This window comes from Chroicocephalus ridibundus, chromosome 3 (assembly GCF_963924245.1).
Source record: "Chroicocephalus ridibundus chromosome 3, bChrRid1.1, whole genome shotgun sequence".
Taxonomy (NCBI): domain Eukaryota; kingdom Metazoa; phylum Chordata; class Aves; order Charadriiformes; family Laridae; genus Chroicocephalus; species Chroicocephalus ridibundus.
Window position 1 is genome coordinate 62,399,708 of NC_086286.1, and position 25,272 is coordinate 62,424,979.

Here is a 25,272-nt window from a genome sequence, read left to right on the forward strand (position 1 = left end):
TGAAATTAACTTAATTGGAGCAAGCTGTATGTAATTTCCCGCATCAACAAAAATACATTGTCACTATGTATTTTAAAATAATGATCCAGCAGTGCAGATAGTTGGTCAGATTCTCAGATGAGGTCCATCAGTGAAACATCAGTAACTGCTTTGGGAAAGATTTACCCTTCTGTCCTAGTGTCTAGAGCTTCTGTCTAGAGGCTAGCTGTATGTATTTAGTTCAGATTAAGTTGGAAACACTTGAACCAGTTTTCATATACACGTCTCTAATATTTGGTGTACCGAAAGTGGAACTCTCTTACCTTTCTTGTAATACACACTAGACACTAGGCAGTAGTATTAAAACTGAATATGGTGTGTAAGGTGAATTAGATTGAATAATAATTTTCTTTTTCTGGTTTGCTGCAAAGTATATTAAAATTATTTTCTATTTTAGTGGAAGTTTTACAAAAGTGAAGGTCACAGAATATACCCAAAACACAGTTGTGATTCTGTTTTAATTTCATACTTCTCGTATATTTGTACATTAATATAATCAGTTTGGGGCAAAAATTTTTAGTGCATTGAGCTGGAAATAATATATATCTTTAATGTTTGTGTGTATTAACAAAGGTGATAGCGTTATTGGGTATTAAACCATTTATCAAGACTTAACAGACATAGGTAATTGATAGAAGTGACTCTTAGAGAGCATCTTCCCCTCTTTCCTCTTAGGCTTCTGATGTTTTGTCTTTTCAGTAAGATTAGATTAGAAAGGGGCACTTCTGTCTCAACCAGTGTGACTTTTCCAATCATGGGACCTGTAGGCCTGTGTTCAAAACTAACTTAAGCTTCTTTATTGGTTGTTTTACATTGACTGTACAGAAAATGTGATGGTACATGGCTGAGTGTTAATGGACAATATGGTGAGACCGTCTGAAGAACATGACTGTCTTAAAACCTCTCCTCTATCTGAATTAGTGCATGAAAAGTCTGAGTATAGGAAAATGTGGTCTTCACATACTATTTGAAATGTCTTGAAGAGGTGAGGAGAAGAGATAATAACATGTATTCTTTTTTTCCCTAGGCCTGAAAATCCCAAGTCTACAAGATCAAATAAAACACACACCCCGCAAGCCCCCAGCCCTGCTCCTTTATGCCATCTCTTAGTGAATTGTCTCTCCATCTGGTGACAATTAAGCCCTATCTGGGACCTTGCTGCAAGGTCTCATCTCTTTTGGAACCACTCTCAGCAAAAGAAGAAAAGAAGTTCTTTCATGTGAAAAAGACAAGACTGCAGTGACCTTGCTAACTGTTCATATTCCCTGGGTAGCAGAGACACTTAAATGATGACTTGTGTGAGGACAGACACGGTTATTTTTCTCTTCAAGTATATGACACAGTGAAACATATCACCAATCAAGTCAGAGCACAGGCACTTAGGACACACTCAGACCACATTATACTCTATAGAGTATTATCCATTGTTCTGGATGTAGTAGGACCATAGGACAGGAGTCTACAAAACAAGTGAAGGTTGGTGAACATGGCCTGTGAATTTAATCTGAACTTCCTTAAGGGACTGGAGCGAGAGGCTGTTCTGGAAGTCCTGTACCGTGACCAGATGGTGAGAAAAACAGAGGAGGAAAGAATAAGGTATCTGCCGTTCCCCTATTCCTGTATTTCTGTTCCTTTTTTCTCAGAAGTATTCTTCTTCCTCTTTGCTGTCCTTCCAAATGTATTCCTTTTTTTTTTTTAACTTCTTGTTAGCTGTTGCCTTTTTATTCTTTGTGAAAACTAAGGGTTATCCAGAGCTTCTTGGATTTACTATTACTAATGACTAATCTACAGTAAAGATGAGCAAATACTGGTCAGTGAATAATCTACTTGATGAATTTTACTTCTAGCCTTCACAGAAAGTTCAGCTGCTGCCTGTATTTTTCCTATGAAGAATTTATGGCATTCTCATCGTGTTCCTATGTATGCCTATAAAGTTCTGGTAACGCAGAACATGTTTGGGTCTTTGGCTGGCTCATGTAACTTATGTTGTGCCAAAACTGGAGTTAAGAATCATTGGATACCTCTTCATTTTGCTGAATCTGTCACTGTCCCTTCTCACATACAACAGGTAGCAAGCGCGCCACACTGCCTTGGAGGTTGTTGCTAGTGTTAATAGGTGTCATTCGTTAGGAAAAGGATTCTATTTAATTATCTCTGAGTGTGTCAGTTGTGAAGGATAAGGGATAATCCTCCAGCATTTTATTTGCTTTGTATCAGGGCTAAGGCAAGGATTTCCTTGCAGCTTGTACCCTGCTTTGTCACATTGTAAAACAGGGTATTTGTGTTGCTAAATTAGAAATTTTCAGTCTCTTAAATGTCGAAACTTAAACTTTGTTTACAGCAAACATTTATGTAGGTATTCCTGGACATATTAAATGAGTGTGAAAAGTATGTAAAGGGTTATAAAGAAAGTCCAAATGGGTTAGAAAATCCCTGACAACTGTTGATGAGGTAGCGAACAATTAAAAACATAGATCTTGATTATTGGCATGTGTAATGGAAGCAAAGTTAATGAAAGGGAGAGGCTTTGATATTTTGGTCTGATATGGTTTTTATTTAACTTTCAGATGATGCATTTGTTATGGTTATTCTTACTTGATAGGGGGTTTGATTCTTGGATAAATAAGATAAAAAACATCATCAAATGAAAGAGAGCACCATAAAGTCTCAGGTTTTGTATGTGAATATATAATCACTTGCACACACAATTGCGGTGCCCTGCCCTGGGCATGCATAACTGACATGAACAGAACCCCATTTGTACTAGACGGTTATTCTGTATGCACAGTTGTGGTTGTGTATACAGTCACAGTGCAAAAATGCTGTGTGTAGACACTTTCAGACAGTGCTCAGGTGAGGTCAAACTTGTGACTTACATGAGGGTTTTGGTCTATTTTATCTTTTTTTCCTTTTTTTTTTTTTTTAACCTGGGGGATTAGAAAACTGAACCTGCAGCTGCAGCAGCTTCGGTGGAAAGGGGCAAGAAATGTAAGCCATGAATACCAGGAGAGATGTTGCGCTCGCTGTCAGAAATCACTGGGGTTATTGATGAACAGAGGCGCAGTATGCAACGGGTGCAGTCATCGAGTGTGCTCTGAATGCCGTGTCTGCCTGAATCCCTGCCTTTGGAAATGCACTGTTTGTTATGCTCACGGGTAAGAAATTTTACTGGTTTGGGTAAGTGCTGTTTTACAATAGTTATCCAGTGAATGCACGCTGGTTTTGTGTGTATCTGTTGCTTAAACTTTTAATGAAACAAAGCCTCTGGCACAATAAAAATGTTGGATGAAGTCCTGGTAGCAATGAAATTGATGGGAATTTTATGTTCTACTTCATGTAGTCAGAATTTCCCTTCCTGTATTTAGCAAAATGGATCTTCAAGGTAAGTCAGAGTGACAAAAATGATAACGGGAAAGCTAACAGTTGTTAGTTTCTGAATTGTAGATAGAACTCCTTCCCCTGACTCCATACGGAACCAGTGCATCACAACAAGTTGCTGAAGGTGCTGTGGTTTTGGTTAGTATAGCCAATTTCTTGTCAATTTCCTAATCATGAGGTTTTTGCCTCATACTATAGGAGTGAGGAACCTGGATTGATGAATAATTTGAAGTCATGTTTTTTATATATTTAAAAAGCAAAAAGCTTTAATAACATTATCAGGAATTGTTTAAATGAGGTCAGAAATCAAAATTTATTTACTTTTAGTTGTTTTCTTCTTTTACTGTGTCACCTTGCTTTTTTTCGTTTTCCAGGAAATGGGAAACAATCTTTTACTGTATTGGTACAATTTTTACATCAAAAGATTCCATCATAGTCCCTCCTATTTATCGGAATCTTTCTAAACCAAATTGGTGAAAAATAATATTACGTAGGCAAAGAAAGACAGTTTTGAAAATGAATCAAGAGCTCTGCTGGATGATATATATCCCTGTACAAAGGGTGAGGATTTGGATTAAATTTTACTTTATGCCAACACAAGATTAACGCACCACTTCACTCCCTCTTAAGATGCCAAAATGAGATTTAAATAATGCCTGAGAAATGTAAGGCAAGGTATTGGGCTTAACCTAAATGATTTTCTACTACTAGTTTGAAGTTTCTATAGTTTGGAAGAGACTATAAACTATCACTAAAAATCTGTTCTCCAAATCCTCAGTTTATTTTGTGATTTATACATAAAATAGACAGATTAGCTCCGTCTATATTTGATACAAAGCAGTTACTAAATTTTGATGCATATATTTCCCTATCTTGTGCTTCACACGGTAAGCACTAAAAGGAAAGGTTAAAAAATTAACTTTCAGTATTCCCCTCTAGATACCTCCCTCCACTTCCTCTTCTTATAAATTGGTCTCCAGTTATTTTGTGGCCACAGTGGAAATCCCCTAACGGAGTAGCTAGTTGTTAAGCTGCCTTGTATAGTGCTGCACACCCTTAATTATTTCATAAGCTTGTCCAGATATTTTATGGTAAAACCAGGAAAGCATTATTTAAAAGAAATAAAAGACATTTTTACTTTTTCTTGAGGAAATTACTTTTTTTGTCTTGCCAATATAGAGGAATTCTTCAGCTGTCATTGATGTTCTCTTTATAGCAGAGAGACAGCACGTTTGATCTGGTTTAGTCGCGATGCAAAGTCCATTAAAATAGGTCAGACTTCTTCCGTTCCCTTCAGCGAGCTTTTCATCAAGGCTGCAAATGTGAAGAAGGGTAGGGAGCGCAGCAGTGTGGTAAATGTTACTCAGTGCATTTTGTTTACCCCAGTGAGGGGAAAAATAGGATGACTAAGAAATGTAAGAGCTTATTTTCAAGTCCAGAGCAACCCCAATTTTGAGATTTGGTTACCAGTAGCGTATTTTTTTCCTCAAAAAAACATTATCAGCAGCAGCACTAGGAGATTCTCACGTAGACACTAGGGTCATATTTGTAACGAACGTGCTTAAGTGCCTCAGTGGAAGAACTGGGATAGGTGAATGTTTGTTGTTTACAAAATAAGAAATTTAAAAAGACTTGTGAACTGACAAAGTTTGTATTCCTCACATGGAAGAGGCATCTCTTATGTGAATGGAGTTGGTATAGTGTGTTTTTTAAAGGAGTCTTTTCTTCTAGGTGTCTAGACAGACATTTGGTTTGAAGAAGGTTAGCCTATTTTACTTGACAAAGATAGTTGTTTATCAGCTTCGTTGTCATACTTTTGCTCATAGCTTAGCTTAATACACTCTTTAGCCTGAAAAAAAAAAAAAAAGAAAAAAAAAGTGTATTTCCAGATCTCCAGATCTTTTTTCATCTTGTTAGTGGTCTCATCATCACATGAGCCTGTGCAGAACTGGAGATTAAACTCTGGCATGATAACCATGGGTAGTGTGAAGAACATAAGGGGAAGGCTGGAGATGAGAACTGAGGCACTACCAATGCAGAGCCCTTGAAGATCTAGTGCAGCCAAAGATTTCAGACATTTATTAGTTAATAGGTCTCTGCCCAAAGTAAATAAGTATCCCGTCTCAAAGTTATTTTAACCTAATTTTCAAACTCCTCTGTGTTCAGTTCTGCTCAAGGATCAATGGTTAGGCATGAAAATAAATAGTGTGATCTACACAGGTAGTGAATTTTTTTTAATATTCTGCATTGCTACTTACAAAGGTATATTTTAAATGCCTTAAAATCGAGCCACAGAAAAAACAAACAGCATGCTATCTGTAGTTTGTCTGTCTTACCATAGAGTAAGGTGAGGTGTGAAATGTCAGACCCAGCGGTTTTGTTGCGTGGCCTTTGGTGGATATCAGCATAGCTCTTTTGTTTAGAGATTTTTCTTTCTTAAGGAGGCAAGCCTTACATGAATTTACTGTCTCTATGTTGTTGCCATTTGCAAGCAAGTTTGGCAGTGGGAATGGTAATAAAGAGATTAATTTCATAGAAGGAAAACGAACTACTGGGTAGAGAAGGAAGTTTATCGGTGCCTGCACTGAGGAAATTTTTGCAGTGGGACTTCATCCTATAATAAGCATCAGAAAATCCACAAGGAACAGAGATATTATACATGCCCTAAAAATTAGTAAAACATTTAGATGAGAATTTGGAACCTGAAGACTCCAGAGAATCTTCTCCTCAGTTGGAGAATTTTTTGCCTCTTTAATAACGGATGAGTTCAGATTGCAGACTTCATGTAATTCAGTTGGAGACAACAAAACGCAAGAGTCAAATCTGCTGAAAATCTGCCCTTGACAGAGCTATTTAGTCTGATATCATTTTATACTTGTTAATCATTACTTTTCTCATCCTGTGATCCAGGTGCCTGTGTATGACATGGACATCATTGATGTTAACCTCCACAAAATGGAGACAGATAGGCCATGAAGCTATCACACTATCAGGGTTGTGGAGCTCAGTGTTCCCTGGTAGCCATCCCAAGTTCTGCTTGGGAGCGTATCCACTATCACTGACTTTCCCTGCTTCTCAGAGTAGGCTGCAGCTGTAAGCAGTGGTGTCAGCAGAAGTGCCTGGGGCTGTTACGCAGGTTGGTTGTATAAACTGGAATGGACCCAGAACTCCTGGCTTCAGAGCAATGCCGAGAGCAGTATATATTGTTTTCCATGGGCATTCCTACATAGCAAAAAGGAAAAAAAATAATGGAGGGGAGGAATCCTTTGCTTACAGACCCACAGCAAAATCGGTCAATGGAGCGAGCAGTCATGAAATCCTAGTTTTATGGCAGGATTAAGAAGGATTGTTGGATTGCTAAATGGTTATCAAACACTTGAAATACACTTTGGAAAAGTTGATTCAAATGTCTTTTGCCTGTTTTTCAGAGATGTTAAAGTAAAGGCTGGTGAATGGTTCTTTGAGGAGCGAGCAAAGAAATATCCAGGTGAAGGTAATTGCTGGAACAGACCATAAACTGCTGTGTAATGTGTAGTCCTCCAAGTGAAACACAGAATGTAGTCTGCCACTGTATTTAATGTTTCTTCCACTTGGTGAGAGATTTGTCAGAAATTATCATGCAGTGCGTTTGTCTATGCACTAAATAAAACATGAACATAACCTAGCAGAATGTGTTTAAAAGTATAATTTATTTTTTATGAGTAATAAGAATAAGAAAATTGCTGGTCATATCAATTTGAATTAATGAGCGTGTAAGGCTTCTAAGAAATACAATGACATGAAATAAACATAGAAATGTTAAAATACATGTGCAGGAAGGAAATGATCTGGCATCCATGGTTTGTCGAAGTTAAAACTTCAGTTGTTTTCACTGAGAAAACTCTAAAGCTTAAAAAAATGACAGAATGGAATAAAGACAAACGTGTATAGCTATAAATCAACAGTGAGCTAAATGCTTTCTGTTTCTTTACTTTCAGCCAGCTGCGGCATTGCCTTGTGTTCAGTCTTTTCAGTGCAATTAAAAATACAAAACCGTAAAAGAAGTTACAGATGATGTGGATGGATTGCCCTATGGGCAATGTGTTTCACCGGTGAAGGGGCTGTTAGTCTTGGTTTTCACCTACAATGACTAATAAGGTGGAGAGGATTTCCTTCCTCTTTCCCATGAAGCAACAGTTCAGATAGGCAACTATTTCACTTTGTGCCTGACTGTAGCTAAATGTTAGTTTCATTTCCAGTATCTGCATGGTATCTAGATTTAAAAATAGCTGGTAAAAAGGAATGCACTGTAGCTGTTGTTCTCAGGCACCGAATCTGATATTGCAAGATACTAACTGTCCCTCTTTTCAGTAAAATAATTGAGTTCTCACCTTGCATTATCAAAGCTTTGTGGGTGCTTGAAGCGTTTTGCTGAATTAGTCTAACAGTAATAATGTTGAAGTCACAAAGATCTAAAGGATATATAGATTATAAGCCTGCAGGGAAGAATATGTTTTGTTCAGTTCCTTTGATTAGACCAACAGATATGATTAAAGGGGTTAAAAAATGGCAGACTTTTAAAAAACAGCAGCCGCAGTGGTTATGTATCCTTCACGCTCGGAGACACAGTGCCCTCTTCTGGTTTGAGAATATAACACAAGTGAAGTATTCACTGTAAAGTAAGTTTAACTGAAAACGTATACATTACAGTGAAGTTTTCTCATGTTGCAGAGTAAAAAAAAAAAGTTGCATCAATATGCTTTTCATTAATTTTGTATAGCTTATACATAAAGAAAAAATACTATTTTCATAAAAGTGATAGATTGTCTTACTGACTAATAAACTAAAAATCTAAGAAATCATATAATGCTGCAATAAATCAAGATACCAAATATTACTTAGTAATAGCAGAGCATTAAGTCTGGAGTTCTGATTGAAATTTGTAACATCAAAAAAAGATTATTATTTCTACCACCGCCAAGATCTGCTACTTATATGTAAGTAAAATGTTATAATTAATAACATCTTCAGCAAAGCATAGATCCCATGCTGCTTTCTGTATTAGGAATGATTAGTGGCTAAAGCCACTCCAGGCATTTTCAGCTGGCCATTTGTTACTTGCATCTAGCCCTTCTTCCTGTTGGCACTCACTCAGGAGCAAACTGCATTTTTATGAGTCTTCATTGTTCGTGCCTGGTGGAGCGATTGCTCCTTGGTGTTCTTTACATCATGTGTCTGCTCACCTGAGGAACGTGACATGGTTGAGGTTTCCCCACAGGGATGGCCCTAGCAAAGGGTTTTGCTCCTGGTTGTGAGGTAGTCATGTGTTTTTGTGACTGTTCAGGTCTCTAGTAGGAAAAGTGAAAAGAATTTTTCATAAGATGCAAGAGATGACCATGTGCCTGCTCTTGTACGCATTTTCAAGCTCTCCATAGTGTTTGACTTTTATGGTTGAAGTATTTAGTGCAGTAGGCCCAGGCACTACCTACCTTCTGGACCTCAGGAGGCTGAGAGCACTTAGTAACCTCTAGGAAAGGGCCTGTTAGCATCTGTACATGGTTGTCCTCAGCATTTGTGAAGAGCTCATCTGAACGTGTCACCTGCGAGAGGTGAAGGTGAAATCATGATGGTGTTTGTGATACAGGAGAGACTTGTGTGTTGCTTGGCTTGTATGCGGATACATCCGTGGGGATTGATTTCACTCCTGGCTTGCATGTGCATGAGCTTCTGTAAACACAGGCCAGTTCCTGAAAAGGCACTGATTTTAAAATGTATTATACAGGTGTAACTGCTGTTGTTGCTACATGACCTTTGGGTGTTATTTTATTTCTCCTTCACAGGCAGACATGAAACAGTTGGTGCAAAGCTCTTGAAATCTTATCAGAAACTGAGGTAAGACTCATAAAAGGACAAATGGTCCTAGGACACCGAGACTTTGTATAGGCCATATATTGTGTGTTATAAACCAGCCAGCAGACAGTATTTTTTTTATTATGAAAAACAAATTTAAATATTTCTGGAGTACAGATGATAAAAGCATAGAAGAAAATGCCACTTCTGTCTCTCGGCAATCCATAGAAAGAGTCTCAAGTACAAAAAAGAGTACTACGTTTAGAGTAATAGTTTCTTATTTTGTTGAAGGAATATGCGTTATTTTTTTTATATCTGTGTATTTTTTTTGCATACCTCTTCACACCGTTGTCTTTCAAATTTACACACTACTTGTAAATGGTCAGAGATTAGAATTATTTACTAGGTGTAATAGCAATAGCATTATTTGCTCAATGGGAGATGTTGCTGATTTGATTGGTTTGGAATAAATAATAGACAAGAAGCTCTGTATGCTGTAAAACGTGCTCACTTATCAAAACTTAAAACAAGTAAAAAATCCAGTTTACACTGAATAAATGCTTTGACTTGAGGCCTAAGCATGCCCATACTGAAGTTGTTATCAGTGATATATCATGAAATAACAGTTGTCTTAAACTATATTGTATAAAAGAAACCCTCTTCCTTAAAAAAATAAAAAGTAAAATAAGATACAAAGAGGGGGCTTCAATTTTATTATAATTATCTGGTGAGGCATAGCTGCATAAGACAGAAACTTATAGTCAGCTAGATACGATCTTAACCAGGGCTACATAAGGACTTGTGTTTACCGAGATGTGGTAAAAGAGAATCAAAACGGAAGTTCACTGCCTGCCTTTAGGGTCCGTGATTGTGCCGTGATAACAGAATCAGTCAGATAATGGTCAAATTTTTTTTCACAGACCAGGGCTATTTGCAACAGATGAAATGGCTGGAATGCTGTGAAGGGGCTCTAACAGCTCTAGGCCCAGGCAAGGAAGGATCCTTTTAGTGTTGTAAATAAAGATGACTGTTTTCTGAAAACATCCCTGAAACTGAGAATGAGGTGTGTTACACAGGAATTGTGGTTTAACACTTGGGACACAGATTGTAATATTGCCAGCCATATAGAAATCTGGGAAGCCTGTCCTAAATTAGGTCTTCGGGATTGTTTTAAATTAGTAATTCTGCCTAGAGCAACCCAAGATTGAGAAGATAGAAAGGTGGTCCTAATTCTTACAGACAGGCAATAAGCCTGTGCTGCAACTCTTAAACACACAGGATCTCAACCAAGATCTTTAGGTTGCAGGAAAGACGGATAATAAAGATACTGTGCATGAATATGGTTTATTTATCCATCTATTAGCATAATATATTAATTGTTGCACTCTTTATTGTCTCTTAAATTTCTAGTAAAATTTCTGTCGTACCTCCAACTCCACCTCCTTTCACAGAATCCTCAGCAGGAAGCAACATGGCAGTAAATGTATGTATCTGCATAATATACACATACACGCTCCTCTTAGGGTGTCATTCGTATGAAAAGGCCAGCCACAGGAATGCAGTAAATAGCAACTGCTGTAGCATCATATTGCAATATAAATGCTGCTTTGTGTTCCTTTGTTATTTTTTTAATGCTGCATTGGTAGTAGGAGAGAAAGGCCAGACTCTATCATGAAGGTTGTTTTCAATTAGTTTTCAGTTTTTGAGTTTTTTTTTTATTAGGCAGTAGAATACTGCACCTGGTTTTTGATGCCTTGCTACGTAAGGCTGGACTGAGATCTCCTAAGCTCCCCTCCAGCCTGAAGGATCCCATGATCCTGTGATACTCAATAGTCGTTTATAAAGTGATCATTCCATGCGTTACTTTCATTACTGAGTGAAAAGTGGTGAATTTGATGATTGCCTTTGCATTACAGTTTCTAGTGGACAGAATAGTAGGACATGACTCATAACTCATTGAAATTGCACTAAATTACGATTGCAGTTCATTTTGGACTGGGGCCTCAGGCCCTGGTTTTGAAGCACGTTGCAATTATGTAAACATTCTAATACGTGCTTACCTGGAGTTTGATGAAAACTCTTGATTCAGAGGCACAGGACCATCTGTAGTGGATAAGACTTTTCTACTTGAAGTATTAAATACGTTACAACAAATCAGTGATGTAATTAGTTGTATTTATGAAATTGCTATGTGATCTTTCTATAAGGAGTTCCACTTATATGTCAAAAAGTATGGAACTGAAAAGATTATTTTCCATCTTCAAGCATCAGTGTGACAGTTTCCAACCGTGTCAACATATGTCCTCAGATGCATTTGTCGATAGAAGTGAGCAAAGGGCTGCAGCCTTACCATCTGATTGTTATGTGGTCTGTAGATACGTGATCATGGAAACTTTAAAACAGCAAATATTTTGTGTTTTCTTACTTTTGGCATCTCCCATTTGCAGGAACTCAGACAGTCTAAAAGTTTTAATAAATCTGTGGAAAACTTGTTTTTGTCTCTCACAACACATATAAAAAGTAAGTAACTTTCACTGCTTTGTTATTCTAGAGTAATGTAGTCAAATGTTTCAATTTTTTGTCCAAATTGTTGGCCAAAAAATAGTGATAAACAAAAGGTATTGAGTAATGGCTGAAATGACTAATGCCAAGACTAAGCCAACCTGAAAAATAGTACACTAAGTCTAATTTTCCTTCAGTAATCTGCTGGTTGTTTAACAAGCTGGTGATACCAACACAGAATGCCTTTTTTATAAAGAGGTGAAAAGACTGTATTTTTTAAAATATAAATTATATGTCATGTTAGCACAGAGTAATAATCACTTTCTACTGTAGTGATCTTGGTGTGATCTATCTGACTGAACCCCAACTGACCCCATCAAAGAACCTGTCATGTAGTGGAAGTAGAGTTTATTTTCATTCCCTGGCAGTTTTCAGGAGGACTTCCTTCCTCTTTCTCAGTCTATCTAGTTGTGTGGTTTTTTTCAGTGCAAACTTCTGAGCCACCCAGTCCTAACAACTTTTCTTGCATTCTGATACTTTTGGTTCCTTCCATTCACTTTACGCTGCCTGCTATTGTTTAGGGTGCAGACTGTGTATGCCCCTCTAAGGCTAACTACACTGGGGACAGCCTGTCTTTGTGAAGAACAGATTAAAGGCATCAGTGACCAGAGGAAAACAACTTCTGAGTCTCATGAAGATTACAGGGGCTTGCAGATTTGCATGTATTTGAACAACCCTTAGTGTTTTCTTACTAGCATCATCTTAGACAACACCAAATATGAGATTAAACTTGAATAAATTTGGCTTTAGTGCCTTTCTGCCTTTCCCCCTAATTCTTGTCTTAGCTCTGGTTTGGTCTTTCCTCTAACTTCTTCCACTCATCCTAAAGGCGTATTCTTCTTTAAGTACAAAAATTTAATGTTGTGTTTGTGTGAACACATACTAAATCTATGCAGACAGACAATGGCTCTCTCTCCTGAAGAGAAGTGTAGTGTAGGGTGGCATAGGATTCTTTGTTACTGGAAGCTGGTAGCTGAGACAGCACAGAATTGGATGCAAAGTAATTTATTCTGCTTTCTGTTAGTTTGAAGCCTGGTCATATCCCACAGTTACTGGTAAACACTGTCAGGACTGCAGCAAGCTAATTTAGTACTTTGCTGCTACCAAACGGAAGGACCTACTCCTCCCACATCTTTCTTCCCTCCCTTTTTCTGGCCTTATGCTGCCTTCACTTCACTTGAATTACCACTAGTGTCTCTGGACCCCTCTGGAAACTGATTTAGATAATTAAAAGGGCAGAACATTAACCCAGACAAAACACATAGGTACTTTTCTGCTGGTTTAGTGAGTTAAATAGGCTCAAGGTACGGTCTATATGTTGGAGACTGCACAACAGAGGGTGCTGGGCCATGTATCTAGGAGCCAGGGATTGATGAGGGAAGAGCCGGGGTTGCAGAGGGTGATGGCAGCAAGTTGTTAGCTCAGTTCAGCTGTATGTGAAACCCCACTTAGGTGCTATCATCGGGTAGAACCTTTTAATTTCTGAGAAAATAACAGGCTGTTGCAGTCACCGAAGTCAATAATTAAAAAGCATAGGAAGTTTTATAGAGAGAAAAAGTTGGGCTTCTTGACTTAAGAAAACAGCTCTTTCAGGCAACATGGCCTCTTAATGAAGCCTGGTACTGTGCTGATAAATGCTTTCGGTCACGAGTGTCTAAAGTTAGTACTCTATATCTTATCTAGATAAAAATGTCCTGGTTTGCAGAGGTATTTAATACACCCAGATCTTGTGTATTGCAGTAAATAAACCTGGAGAACCTCGTTATGTCTCTGATTCTATCACTGGAGCCAGTGTGCGTGTGTGTGTCTGAGAGCAGTGGGAACAAAGGACTAGCGCGCGCAGCACAATGCTGCCATTGTACAGTCTGCTCTTTACGCTGTTACCTCCTGTTCCAACATGGTTTGGCAGCAACAGGAGATTATAATCCAATGGTTACCATTTGGTGAATGTAAAATGAGTTGGTAGTTGCAGTTTTATTTGCAGTGCAAAATTGTCCCTTGCACTGGAGGTAGTGTCCGTCTTACTGACCATTTGGGTAGAGAAGTCAAAGGAGGAATAGACAAGAAACTGAAAATATTTTTTTTCTCACAGTAACCTGCACTGTAACCTGTTCATTTTAAGAGAGTGTGAGGCAAGCTAGTGTTTCTGCTTCTGCTGCTGGTCAAGCTACTCAGATTCTATCTACTCCATTAGATCTCTCACTCCAGTCTCCTTTATGATCTCTGATCTCACTCTGTATTTTAAAAACCCGGTTTCATTTACAGTCCAAGATGACTTAATTGAGCTTGCCTATGAGTATGTCACATGATGCCTTAATGGTGTACACAGAGTACAGTAAACATCTGAGGACTGATTGCTGCTAAGAGCAAAACTAACCCAAAGTGGCTTTAAAAATCACACTTAAGCGTGCCATTGTTTTTGAATACCCTAATGACATATTGTCTGCTGTCTGAGGTTCCTCCACAGAGGCTCATGTTGTGAGAGAAATATTTATTTCTTCTGTATGAATTAAACATACGATAGCTATTTCATGTACTGCTTATAAATTGTTAATTCTTCATGAGAGTCTATCTGGGATTTACAACAAAGTGTCTGCTGCTAAGCCTGCTAGTTTTCAGCTTCAGAAATCATGGATTAGTGCTGCCCTTCACTTTAAGTGAAGTTCTGACTGTACCCTGAGGAATAAGAAGCAAAAAGTGGTGCACTAAATGTCCAATTGTCCTATAGATTTATTTGACAATAAACTAGATGTTACTGAAGTGCTAATTCAATATGCTTATCCATATGAGTAATGTTATTGAAGTCAATGGGGGCTACTCATGTTCTTAAAATTGTATGTGTTTTGGGACCAGAGTATGTAATATCTCTCCTTTCATCCGTATTTTGGATAAATGTCTAAATATTTTCCAATATGCTCTGCTTTCTAATTTCCACTGTCATGTCACTTTATGTTGTTATAATGATCTTGCTTCTATCCTGAACCAAACCAAACTGCTTTATGAATCAGACTGTATATAGGAATTGTAGTAGCTACTTCTGCAAGGAAACTGTATTTGATAGCATACAAGAATTCCTTGCAGCAGCTATAATGATAGGAAGCAAGGAATATAATTTCCAGTTGAAACAGCAGGAAAGATTTAGGTAGGCAAAATATAATTATACAAAATGGGACAAGCATTTACCTTCCCATCTGTTTCGTACCCTTAGGAGATCAATACTAAAATTCCAGGATGAAAATTTGAAAGCTACAAAATTAGCCTATAAATCTTGGATTTGCAAGGATTACTTGCAACATTTGTTATAGTGACTTCTCTCTTTATTTTCACTTCAGAAATCTCTAAGTCCCAGAATGATATGGCTGACAGACGTCTCCTAACCACAGATTATGGGCAGAACATGGAAAGAAGGAAGCAAAGAAGGAGCCAGTCTGACACTGCCATCAACCTTACAAGCAGGGTATCCGTATTATTATACACAGTCTCTAACTGTAAGGGCTGTTTCAGGAATGGAATATATTTGTAAGAATAATGACTTACACAGTGGAATTTTACTTTTATTATATGAGCAGGGCTTAGCTGACATTCACTGACTGTGGCCAGAACTCTGATTCTTCACAAGGTTTTTGACTGAGTCTGCACACTTGATCTCAGCCCAGAGCTGAAATGTTAGACTGAGATTTTACAAAGACCCTCACATAGGGAGGGAGAGGTTGGGTTCTTTTGCTCTCAGATGCTCACAGTCTCTCTTGGGGCTGATTGATGTCTGCTCTGTGTGATTATTGGACTGCAGGGAGATGCTTGGTCTCTTGTCCTCCTCCTGCCCCTCTTGCTGCTGAACAGGACCAAGCTATGACCATCCAAAACCCATCCTGACACTTTCTGAGCACTTTTGATTTGGCAAGGAGAAAATGTTGACTGCTGTTAGTTGTTGGGCAGCTTCCCTTTTCCTTTTGCTTTGGTTACAGTCTCTAGCTTTCAGTGTTTTCTTGAGAAGTTTGAGAAAAATCCAGTCATCTGTTTTTCCACAAATTGTGCAGGGCTAAAGGTGATGTCACACATCTGCTTTAAAGTAACACTGAAGATTTTGCTTTACAAAATCTGCTTTACACTTCACTTTAACCTCTCAAGTGACTGAACTTTGTCCATACTCAGTTTTCCATATAATGGGTGCTTACTGAATCACCTTGTTCATCTGAATGAGGTAAATGCGGTCTGCTAAGTGCCTGAATTAGATGCTGAGAAAAGCTTTTGCTTTGGGCCAGACCTCATGGCAAATATTACAGCTCCCTTGGTGCACAATTTTCAACTTCCTCTGAAGTGTTAGGTGTTGATAAATGGAAGAGACAGGAGGTCAGACCACATGGACTAGTGGTTTGAATTGGCCCAGCAAGGTCTGTGAACTCTGTGAAAGTAGTTCTGGTATTTTTGTATGCAATTATTTTATAAACAAAATTGGCAAACAGTTACTAACTACCTGAGTGCTGCTTTCACTGTGGCAAACCACACTTCAGTGTTACTTTATTCCATTGGCAGAGCACTGCTCTTTTAATGCATTGAAAAACATCAGAGTTGGAGATAATATGAACTTAAACTGCTTCATTGCATGCTGATCACACACAGCCTGTCATATTTAAAAGATGGATATGGGTCTTTAGCTTGAGAAATGTGTTAGTAGGAGATTCCAAATTATTTGTGTGGGGTTTTAATTGCTCATTTAAAGATTTAGGACTCAATTTATGTCCACCCTTTGCATTACAGATTTTGAAAGATAGATTTCAATATTGTTTATGTGTCCGAGCGCTGTTTCTCTGAGTCAGGGAGCTTTTGTTTCATTCGAACCAGTTAGACTATATTTAAACTAGAATTATAGTTTTGCTAGAATTACTGTGGATCTTTTTTCTTGTGAATGTCATCTTTGCCATTTATTTTTTTTTTAATATTGAAGGAAATTTTACTTGTCTATCCCTGCACTTATATGATGTCTTTTTTGTATCTTTACTGTGATTTTAAAAATTATTTTTAATGTCTGTCAATGGCACTATTGCATTATTCTTGCATTTATTTTTTTCTTTTCCATCTTTGTTTTTCCTCTAGTAAGGGTAGCTGTTTACATCTTTACAAGAACTATGACTTAAGTTTAGGGACAAAACCTGTTTTAAATTACACTTGCAAAACAATTAATTACTGAAACGTAGAACAAAATACGATGTAGAAATTTTACTTGTGATTTCCACCCCAGAAAGAACTTTAATTTTCAGAGAATGAATCCAAACTGTATTTTTTTTCCGCTAGAAAGTGTGGATTTTTCTCCCAGGAATGACTGGGAAGTAATAGCTGTAACTCTGCTGTTTTGAATGTGCAGGGTGTAAGGCTGGGGCACCACTTCAGTCTCAAGAGCACTATCTGTTTCTTAAGTAAGTTTTCCAAATTTGTGATATGTTTGGAACTTGATTCCTTCAGATTGAAGTTGAAAGAGATTATATTTAACTTCAGTAATAGTTAAAAATCCAATGGCAAGAGCTACCAACCAGTGTAAAATCTGGATTTAGGAAGTTCATTGAATAGTGTTTTCTAGGGCGCCTCATCATCAGAATCTCTAAGTTCATTAAAGGAACTGCAATTATACCTGCCTCAGTTGGGGAACAAGCAGACATGTGCAAGCTTTGGGAGCTGCTTGTGGTGTGTCAGTAGCTGTGGGTTACCCCTCCTGTGACAGCAGATGCGTGCGGCTGCAGACGTTAGAGCTGGGCTAGGTGGGAGTCTTGCTTATGTGACCTGATGCTAAGTTTAGCACTGGTAGTTCTGTTGCCCTGTCATTCGCTTATGTTCTGTTTAACACAATAGAGAAGTCTTTCTGATCCAAGTAGAAGCTAAAATTCAGTGTGTAGTAGGTTGTTTTGGTTAGCAAATGAAATTGGTGGTGTTCCAGGTTTTCATCAAGTGGAAGACAATCTCTCTGCTGAGAAATATGAAGTTTTGGTTTTGTTTGGGTTTTTTTTGAGGCTATATTCTGAATGCGTTTTCTGTCTGTTTCCTTCTCACAAGGGGACTTAATGAATTCTTACATCTATTCTTAAGGTAGGGCAGTTATTACGCATAACAATTTCTGTGTGCTATAATAACAGCATACTGGTTTGGATTTTGCACATCCTGTTTTTTCAGAAGCAATCTCGATATATTATCTCCTCGGTTGCCCTCATTCTTCAGTGCTTTCTGCTGACTGTGCAGGAGGGGTTCCTAGGTTTGTTAAATATATATTATCTGCTCCTTTTATGCAAGTAAGTCCCTATCCTTTTTGTTGATTCAGTCACACTATGTTCTTTCTAGTCTTTCAGGTAATCTGTGTTACACAATTTTTTAAAATAAATCATTTTCTTAGATCCTAACTATGTACAATTTCTTACCTCACTCTTTTCCTATCCATTGAACCATGATCATACTTTGCACAGATTGTATTATCCAGGGCTAGTGGCATGCCAGAATGAGCTAAAATCTATTTTCAGCATTTTTCTAGCTGTATGTATTAGTCTTTTGGCTCTTCATTCCATTAACTGTTGTTATTGGTAACAGAGGTGGCTGAAGGTAAATCTCAGGGAGTTTTGCTACTATATATACCTTAATTTTCCAGAAATGATCAGGGTTTTCATGGGAAGATTGGAAAGGTGAATGGACTTAGTCAAAGGAAAGTCAAGAACACCTCAGAAATTTAAACTTTTTCTGTAATAAAAGCTAAGTAAGAACTTGTGAGTCTGTTTCTGTTTTCAAGTCTCTTTCAACCTATATTTGTTCTGGCATGGGTAGACATAGGCATGTGTCATGCATATTGCAAAACACTATTTTTAATTTTTTTAATTTCCTGGAGGCAAGATTTTTTTTTTCTTGCAAAATTACTGTTTTGTTTAAGGCTAATAAGGCCTTTTATTGCTACTTTTGGTGTGTTATTAGTAGACTGTTGTTAGTAGTTGCTGTGGTAGTGATCCTTAGATTAGGTGGTGGTATGTTGATTTTAGAAGATTATGAATATAATGAATGTACTACTAGCTGGGATGACAGAGTTGTAAGTCAACATTTAAATTAAGTTACTACATTGTCTTAGAAAGTGTGCCACCTGCGTGACATTGATCAGAGTGAATTGTATTTACTGATTTTTTTTTTTTCTGATAGCATTCCTGAAGGAATCATGAAATTTTTCTTAAATTAAAAAAAGTTACTTGCTGAATTTCTTACAGATTAAAAGTACACCCAGCCTTCAACAGCTCATCACTAGTGCCCAAAATGACAGTGGAATTCTGACCAAAAGGAATTGCAAGGAGGAAGAAGACATGACAACCAGTCCCACAAGTGATGCAGTTTTCTGTGATGGCAGAAAACATGTAAGTTGGAGGGTGAAGCACACCAGAACAGGTGCCTAATGGGGACAGATACAAAAGCTAAGATCTTGTGCAAAATGTTGGTGTATTTTGGATTATATTACAAAATGCAGGAAGAATTTTACTTGACTTTGTATCTGATGAAAGGCTGACTGCCTTTGGCATGGTCCTCATAGTAATACCGTGAAAGTATAATACTTTTACAGCAGAAGCCCAGTCAGATTAATAATGGATAATTGATAGATGGATATATCCATTAATAATGAATAATTGATAGATCAGCTTCCTCTGAAATTTGCAAATACAACTAATGTTCTCCCCATTTTATATTGGGGTTGATATCGTGGACACAGTTCTTTCTAACCTAGTAGCTAGCCTTTTCTCTTAAAACTTCATTTATCTGAAGGGCTTTGTTATTCTGCAAGAACTGTGGTAGTGGAAATGTCAGTGGAAATTCAAATGTCAGAATGTCAGTGAATGAAGAGGAAGCTGACAGTGATGAAAGCCAGGAGAGCAGTTCATAGGTTTAGGGGATGGCATTGAATCATCCTCTGATGGATAGCATTTTGAATCCTGCAAATGAGAGAGAAGGAAGCCAGGTATAAAAGAATTCAGCACATGCTTTAAAGTTTCTGTGATTTACCGTGGAAGCTAATTTCTATGTATTAGCGATGAGGTTAAGCAGGGGGAAGTATCCAAAGAATCCATGACTGATATTGTAAAAGAGGGCACTAAAATGACTTTTAGGGAATCAAAATTAAACCAGCCTGGTCACTTTGCAGAGTAATAAAAAAATGCACAAGGACCTTCGTGCTCTCTCATAGTTTACAGCACTGTGGAGTCCAAGGTGTTAAACTGACAAATGGATAACAGTTCTGGATTACATTTGTGATTCTAATGACAACCGTTTGAACTGGACTATAGACAGCCTAGGCTTAAAAGTGAAGTATTTTCTACTGTCTTATAAAGGGAAAGGTCAAGATCCATTAAACTTCCCTTTATGGGTAAGTGTTGGATGTTGATTACCACTCCGTGAAAATGTATCTTCCAAAATATCAGATGGTGTTGCTTCCAGTCATGCCACCAGGAGTGCAATACATGAAGTCATTGCTAAATCCCTGTTCACAGAACCAAAAGGATAACTGATTTCTACATTGAATGTATTTGGCTTTTGCTTGAGTGGGAGACATACGTGATACTCAGTCCAAACATCATTAATCAGAACACCTACCCAGCCTCTCTAAATAATTAAGAGGTTCTGTGGAATAAATATCAGGGGCTTTTGCAGAACTTTTTTTAGGACATATGAGCTAAGACAAAAATCTATTTGCATTCCTTTGTCATGAAGGATTTTGGGGGAAAATAAGCATTTTCTGGTCAGATGAATAAAAATATGTCAGCGAGTGAAAGACCAGAGCTGAACAAAGCTGCAAGGGAGATTGATTATGCTGATAACACGTCTTGTGGAGGGAGCAAGATTCTTGCAATAAACATCGGGTCAAAACAGTCCTAACGCTTCTTGTCATTTCCTCAATAAGGATCTGACCCTTCTTTTGTCAAGTTTGTCTGTTACTTAAAGCTTATAAAATAGAGGAGATAGCTTCTTTAATCTAATTAAGCTGTTGGTGTGAATTTTAAAATGAATATTTGGCAAACTGCATAAACGAAGAGCAGCATCTGCATGGAAGAGAGATATGATCTTATAAACGCTATTCTGAACTCTTAGCTGCTGGGTTGGGCAATGCAGAACTCCTTGGTAAACCAGTCCTGCGTGGGTTGGTGTTTACTTTCAGAGGGAGGAGTGATCTTACACAGATACCTTAGCGATCTGGGACGGTGTTGCTGTGAGAGTAATCACAACAACAATTGTGTCTTCATGACATATGCTGTGTGAAAAATTTCTAGGGCTCACCTTAAAGAGTATCATTCTAAATGAATGGAGACCAAACTATTTTGACTGAATTGATAATTTGTTACACTGAAGGCTAGATAGCACCATAAAATTATATGTCTGTGCTGGGCCACAGAAAGGATTGTAGTCTCTTCCTTCATTGCAGTTTCATGATCTCTGTAAATGCTGGACACAAATGTTGTTTATATATGTGGATGGACAGCATCCAAACCTTTGCCCCATAGGCAAGAGTAGATGAGAGGACAGCAAAGTGTCAGAGGTGAGCTAAGAAACATCTTCTTTATGCACCAACATACAACAACTGGATGTCTTTGTATTTTAATCTTTTCTGAACAGTCTGCTGCAGTATGGAGTATGCCGTTTTTACATGGAATTGGGGAATCTTGTAGAATATTTACTGGATATACAAAGCCACTTTTGTTTCCTTTAATACATGATAGAACCTGACGTCTCAGCAGTGTACCCTATGAGCTATGTATTAAATGCAGTCTAGTTTGATGTTTTGTATCTTTTTGTTCTTAGATTTCTCAGGTTTTTTTCACTCTCTTCCTTTCAGAAACTTGTCTCATTTTATCATGGGAAGCCACATGGCAGTTTTATTTGGAGACAATTTCTAGATCCAGAAGTTACCTAAGAAAACATTTTCTTAGTCTAGAAAGCTTACTAAAGAGAAAAAGGCAATGCAGTAGAACTGCAATTACAGTCATAATTTTTCAAGGCTGTTATGGAAGCAACAGAATGTTTTATATAGGTTACCTTAAATCTTTGTGATTTGCAGAAGCTCTATAGTCATGTCTGTAAAGGTACTCACCTTTGAGGGAAATAAATGTTTTATCCTGTTTGACCTGAAGGTACTTTTCCCAAAATTTGTCTTTTCTTAGGGGAGTTTGTATAGTCTTAACAGCACTTGCACTGAGTCTGGCAATTTTGGCAAGGCTAACATCACGGGAGAAATAGAGTTTGCCATAAGATACATCTTCAAAGCTTGCATCTTAGAAATTTGCATCAAGGGATGCAAGAACCTGGCTTATGGAGAAGAGAAGAAGAAAAAGTGTAACCCGTAAGTAGAGAAGGAGAAATAAATAAGGAAAATATTCTGTTTTTAAGATACTTGTGTATGTTGTGATTGAAATTGATTGATATATGATGGTATGCCCATGTTAGCACCTTCAGAACATCCAAAATTTATACCAGCCCTTCTTACATATACACACTGCAAGACAAATAGGTTTCATACCAGTGCTTATTCCGTTCTAACCATTTTCTGCTAGTAACTGTCTCTTTCCTTGCCTGTGACCAGGGAGATGGGTATCTATGTTGCTGATGAGCACCTCTGGATCTCAAGAATAGCCGTTCAGATTTTAGCTCTCAAGTTGTGTCTGCAAAATTAATACATATGTGGCTAAAACGTGAGATGTCATGTTCCTAATTCATCTGCTGACTCACTGTGGGTCACTGGGTGATTGTTACACAACTTCTGTGCTTCCATCTTCTGTAATAAGAATAGACATTTCAGATACTGCAATATGTTTTAAAATCTAAAGCTGTTTAATAACTATGTATTATTGTAAGAGGAAGAAATACCTACTTCTGTGGATAAAATATGCCATAGAAATGTTTGGTTGGATAGTTAAGCCTTGGTGGTTTGTCTGTTTATTACTAAACGATCCTCTCTGACCATGCAGCAACCATTCATAGAAAATCACCAGGTAGAATAACTACCTACCTGTTCTGGCCCCTGCTGTCATGCCATGTTTGAACACTGGAGTGACCACATTGGAATTGTGGAGGTGCAGTCACCATCACCCAGAAGGAATATGGCTTTTGCGCGTCTTGCAAAGGTTGTGCGTAAAGACGAGCTTGGTGACAGAAGGAGCCTTGCTGGAACAGCAGCTCGTGAAGCAGGGCAGTTTGAGAGCACTTCGGAAGTGGGTCAAGGTTCTTTAAGTCTCAGTAATTAAGCCAGGCAAACAGGTCCAGGAAGCCTGAAAGGCAATGTGGGAAGTGCTGTATAGAGAATATTATGTCTCTATTGGTATATATTTATATATTTCTGTTGGTTTCCAGGCCAACAGAAGAAGTACAGTCAGTGTACTCACTTAACGCACTTGCTGAAAAGCAGACTTTTAACTGCTTTTTAAAACCTGTTGAATTATTTAGCTTGTTGACTGGTTTGATGTCTGACTGTCTGGTTTTTAATTAAATTGATCTGGGGTGATGGAGTAAGAAACTAAAACTCCTACTACCCGAATATTTTAAAAAGGTAGTTTTACGTATGGATGAGTTTGGAATGAATAGGGAAGATGTTGGACTAGGTGATCTGAAAGGTCCCTTCCAACCTGGGCAATTCTATGATTCTATGTTTAAATTCTGCACTGATGATATCAGCTACAGCTGATTTTATTTACCCAGTAAGTTAATCAAGAGTCTGTTTTAAAATTGGTTTAAAACATAATACCTGAGATAAATACAACAAATACCATTTAAAAATATTTAGTATTATGTTAACAATCACTCCTTTCCCTGCCAACCTGTGAGCCAGCAGTCTTTATTGCTAATACTCTTTAGTTCTGAAGCCATAACACAAATACAGCCCACTGAATTCAGCCCACTGAATTCATATTAAGGGGAATACTTAAATATTATTGTTCATGTGATCTACACATGAGAAACTGTGGGTAGGAGTCATTGGTGCTTGATATTGGTCCAACTTGGCTTCTAGAATTTTTTTTTGGTGATTTTCTTTCAATCAATGTTAGGGAAATTTTGAGCACTGTAGACACTCTCCCATTTTCACTCTAGTGGCTACAAATTAGAATTTGTGAGTTGTGAGTTATTATGTATTATTTATATGATTAGACCTTTTTTTGCTACATGGTACTTTGTGTTGTAAAGATGAGGTATTTTCTTCATGAAATGAAGCAGCAATGATCCTAAAGTTGATTGAGTCGATTTTTTTTGGTCTTTGAGCACATAATATGCTGTTTGTTTTCATCATAAAACTGTTAGTACAACTGACAAGGTTGTGGCTTGGTGGCTATTTTATCAGATGCCAAGAGTATGAAAAAAAAAGATTCCTATTCTTTTCCTTTCCCAGTTAGAATAGAATTGAAACACATTAGCCGAATGATATACAGGGATCATTATAGTCTGTCTGCTTTTATTGAGAAAGGATATAAATCACAATTTTCCATTTTATTGCTTGGAAAATTATAAAGTCAATAAAATTGTTTAAGAATTAAGAAAAAACTCCTCTCATCTAATTAATTTTTCTTCTTAGTTTGGTTCTCCTCCCCTTCTCCCCGTCACTTTCCATATATCGTTCTCTCTATCTACAAGGTATGTTAAGGTTTATTTACTTCCTGATAAATCTCCTCGGAGTAAGCGGAAGACAGCTGTCAAAAAGAGCACTGTGGATCCAGAATTCGATGAATCTTTGAAGGTACTGGTTTAGATTTTGTATCACTAAGTGTACTTTTCCATGGTAATGCCTCCTTCTGCAATGTAAAATCCTGCAAGCTCAGAATTGTCCTGGTAGGGGCAAATCTAGGAGTCATTGACAACAATAATTAAAAAAATAATGTTTTTCAGTCCAAATAAGAGAAAATGCTTTTGGAGGTACAAATAGTAAATTGCGAACCATCAGAAGAGTCTGCCTTTGTCCATGAAAACACTTTTAATGAATTCCAGTGTTCCGAGTTACCATGTGGCAAAAGCAAAGTGTCTTCCATAGACACTTTGTGCATTCAGGAACTGGGTGTATTGCAGAGCAGTTAGTGTTTTAGACAAGTTTCCCTTTCAACTAATATCCCTTTTGTCGGTGCCACCTGGGAGTGTCTCTCTATAGTTAGCTGAACACTAACTGAATTCCACCACCTCTAAAACGTTGTCTGCTTCCTTTTCCCCGTGCAACTGATGTCAGGCAATCTGTAGTGTCTGATTTCAAACATTAATAAACCCACCAGAGAACAGTAGTTATGATTTTAATTCCTTAATGCCTTGCAATATTACTTCTTGCATCCCTGTAAGAACTTTGTGTAGAAAACAGGAGCTGTTATTCGCAGTTCATAGACACTTAATGAAATGTGACGCTGAAGCTGAGTACCGTCAGCTGGGAGGGGCTGGATTAGTTTGGTTGTTCCCAGCTCCAGTTTTGTACTCGGATCACTACGAACCCATCTT

At 37.7% G+C, this 25,272-nt stretch overlaps 1 protein-coding gene across 2 annotated transcripts in view; it reads left to right on the plus strand.

The window, feature by feature from the left end:
* Positions 1-25,272, plus strand: part of SYTL3 (synaptotagmin like 3) — a 35,197-nt gene that overhangs the window by 3,220 nt on the left and 6,705 nt on the right. The window contains exons 2-11 of one of the 2 annotated variants that reach the window (XM_063329416.1): positions 1,067-1,635; positions 2,979-3,194; positions 6,846-6,910; positions 9,237-9,288; positions 10,657-10,729; positions 11,694-11,766; positions 15,141-15,265; positions 19,038-19,181; positions 21,972-22,150; positions 24,430-24,532. In XM_063329416.1, coding sequence (XP_063185486.1) covers positions 1,526-1,635; positions 2,979-3,194; positions 6,846-6,910; positions 9,237-9,288; positions 10,657-10,729; positions 11,694-11,766; positions 15,141-15,265; positions 19,038-19,181; positions 21,972-22,150; positions 24,430-24,532 — 1,140 coding nt within the window. In that variant the 5' untranslated portion in view covers positions 1,067-1,525. The remainder of the gene's footprint in view (positions 1-1,066; positions 1,636-2,978; positions 3,195-6,845; positions 6,911-9,236; positions 9,289-10,656; positions 10,730-11,693; positions 11,767-15,140; positions 15,266-19,037; positions 19,182-21,971; positions 22,151-24,429; positions 24,533-25,272) is intronic. The other variant, XM_063329417.1, reaches the window with a different exon arrangement.